This window comes from Terrapene carolina, unplaced genomic scaffold (genome assembly GCF_002925995.2).
Source record: "Terrapene carolina triunguis isolate 2854851 unplaced genomic scaffold, T_m_triunguis-2.0 Scaffold68, whole genome shotgun sequence".
NCBI lineage: Eukaryota > Metazoa > Chordata > Testudines > Emydidae > Terrapene > Terrapene triunguis.
In genome coordinates this window covers 38240413-38243545 of record NW_020664419.1, presented here as the reverse complement: position 1 = coordinate 38243545, position 3133 = coordinate 38240413, and the positions used below count along the sequence as shown (strand labels likewise).

The 3133-nt window shown below is 49.3% G+C and overlaps 1 protein-coding gene across 1 annotated transcript in view; it reads left to right on the top strand.

Moving 5' to 3' along the window:
- The window catches only part of CPED1 (cadherin like and PC-esterase domain containing 1), a 200018-nt gene extending 197208 nt beyond the window's left edge, over positions 1-2810 (top strand). Inside the window, 1 exon segment of the mRNA XM_029910837.1 lies at positions 2532-2810. Coding sequence (XP_029766697.1) covers positions 2532-2810 — 279 coding nt within the window.
- The last annotated feature ends 323 nt before the right edge of the window (positions 2811-3133 follow it).

Sequence of the window (3133 nt, the reverse complement as noted above, 5' to 3'; positions counted from 1 at the left end):
CCAAGCCAAGCCAAGCCAAGCCAAGCCAAGCCAAGCCAAGCCAAGCCCTTCTCCCTCTGAAGGCAGAGAGAGACTGCTTAGCCTCTGGCTCACAGCCTTTTTATATAGGGCCAGCTGAGGCCTGATTGGGGTGTGGCCCAGCTGCAGCTGCTTCCCAATCAGCCCAGTTTAGCCGCTCCCAGCCACAACCTTCCCCCAGAGCTGTTTTAAGCTCTTCAGGGCAGGAGCGGGGTAACCACCCCGCTACAGTGTCCTAAATGGTTACTACTTGCTCTGTTGCAAACGTAGACAGCCCCTCTCACTCACCCTGCTCAGCCTTTATAATTTTCACATGCTTTCTCTCCCCTCGCATTTTATTTTGTGCAAGTTGCTGCTGTACATGTATTATGACCTTGGTTAAATACGAACATTGGTTTTAAGTGTCTAATAGAGAGGTGGGCAAACTACGGCCCATGGGCCACATGTGGTCCGCGGGACCGTCCTGCCCAGCCCTTGAGCTCCAGGCCGGGGAGGCTAGCCCCTGGCCCCTCCCCGTCTGTCCCACCTCCCCCGCAGCCTCAGCTCACCGTGCTGCCAGCGCTCTGGGCGGCGGGACTGCGAGCTCCTGTCAGGCAGTACGGCGGCGTGGCTGGCTCTGGCCAGGCCGTGCAGCTGCCAGTCCTGGTGCTCTGAGCAGCATGGTAAGGGAGCAGGGATCAGGGGAGTTGGATAAGGGGCAAGGGGTCTCAGGGGGCAGTCAGGGAACAGGAAGCATAGGGGGTTGGATAGGCGTGGGAGTCCCGGGTGGCCTGTCAGGGGGTGAGGGTGTGGATAGGGGTCGGGGCAGTCAGGGGACAGGGAGCAGGGGAGGTTGGATAGGGGGTGGGGTCCCAGGAGGGCAGTTAGGGGTGGGGGGTCCTGGGAGGGGGCAGTCAGGGGACAAGGAGCAGGGGGGGTTGGATAGGTCAGGGGCTCTAAGGCGGGCAGTCAAGGGGCGGGAAGTGGGAGGAGGTGGATAGGGGGCGGGGGCCAGGCTGTTTGGGGAGGCACAGCCTTCCCTACCCGGCCTTCCATACAGTTTCGGAACCCCGATGTGGCCCTCAGGCCAAAAAGTTTGCTCACCCCGGTCTAATACATGATTCCAAACATATTTCATTTTACAAAAACCCTATGAAGCACATATATAAACATGAATGCTGTCCGTAGCCAAGTGTGTATCTTGTTGCATACAAAGCAAAGCTGAGGACCATTAGACCTACATCAAACATGATTTGCTCCTCTTTATTTTTAAAACAGATTAACAACTCAGAGCTCCCTTCTGCCAAATCAAGCAACCAGATATAGGGATCTTGCATTTCTAGAATTAAACTCAGTAGAATGGGCTAATAACTGTGCCAAATGAATACTGTTTTGCCTGAGAACCTTTTTCTGATGCTTGTTTACTTTTCCTTTTATAAGTAGGGTGACCAGATAGCAAGTGTGAAAAATTGGGACAGGGGGTGGGAGGTAATTGGCACCTATATAAGAAAAAGCCCCAAATATTGGGACTGTCCCTATAAAATCAGGACATCTGGTCACCCTATTTATAAGTAACATTATGTAGGCCCGGGGATTCTGTAGCATAGCTCTGTTTCACTTTGGGGATGTGACAAACCTCTGGAATCCACTCCATTTTCTGCTTTTTTTTCCTGCAAGGATCCTGCTTTACGATGACCTATCTTGCCAATGAAGGAACCAGCTCCTAACTTACCTTTCCAGCCAGCTTATATGCAGCTCCCAGGCGGCGGTGGTTGTCGTGGTCACGGTTGTTTATTTGTATTACCATAGCACCTAGAAACACTAGTTATGGACCAAGGTCCCATTGTGCTAGGTGCTGTACAAACCCAGAGAGCTTCCAATCTAAGTTGTTTAGATCCCCCATCTCCACACAGGCTAAACACGCCACTTCCAGAGCAATCCCAGACTATTGTAATCCAAAGAGCAGGGGATCTAATCGGGGATCTCCAGTACTGTGCTGCCACCAAGCTACTGGTCCAGCCTACAAAGAAGGTCTGTGCCTCAAGTACTAGGATTAGAGACGGACCTGAGCTATGTAGCTCAGATACTGATCTGGACCTGAAATTGCCCACAGTTCAGGGGTGTCCAGGGTTTAATTTGGCCCACTGTAGACATCCAGGCAAGCTGTAAAGGTTGAATCTGGGGGTTTAGTTCAGGCTCTCTCTAGTTAAGAGAGGACACAGTCTAAAATATACAGTGTTGAAAGGGCTACAGTATCAAGTAGATGAGTTCAGTTGGTTTAAGCATTTTGGGTTCCTTGATCAGTAAGGGCCGGATTGAATAGTACCTGACATACTGATTGCAATCTTACACCACAGCTAGGCTCACTATACGGAATGGGACCAGCTGTGAGTTAGGGTATCGGAGTCTGGTCTTCAAAGAACCGAGGTCTGATCACCACATGAGTTGTGCACATGCAGCTGACAGGATAATAAGACCCATCTCCTTTTAGGTGCACATAGAAAACATTCACAAATGTCACTCTTCCTTTGCAGGTGGTGAAATCCAAAACGTCCAATGAAAGTCCTCCCATTACAATGAAGCTATCAAGGCCCTATGCTCTGGGGAAATATTTCAACAGCCAAAGCAAACTCTCACAGCTGCAAGACTATGCAATGAATTCTCAGTCACCGTATCATGTCAGAGGTCCAATAAATCAAGTCTATTCTGAAATCCTCCTCAGCAGGATCTGTGCAAGTAAAAGCAAGACTACTGACTCATAGCCTCTATCAGATGAAGTTTTAGAGCAGGAGACTTCCTACTTCCTCAAATGACAATCCAAGGACCACATTAAATTTATTTACATGCTTCTCTGATTGGCTGCACACATACCGATGCCACTCAAGACGTGGCGCTTTTCCTAAAGCTTTATGACGTCAAGATCTGCCCTTTCGGATCTTAGGTTTCGGAATGGAAAGATGGAGAGATGCAAAAAAAAAGGGGGCTGGGGAAGTTACTTGAAATATTGCCAAATACTAGAACAGCTGCAGGCCAAGCAACTGTGTACTGTGACAGTAAAGAGAGAGAAAGATATACACTTGACGTATTTGAAAAGGGCTGCTTTATTTCTTAAGTAATAGATAGACTTATCTATTTA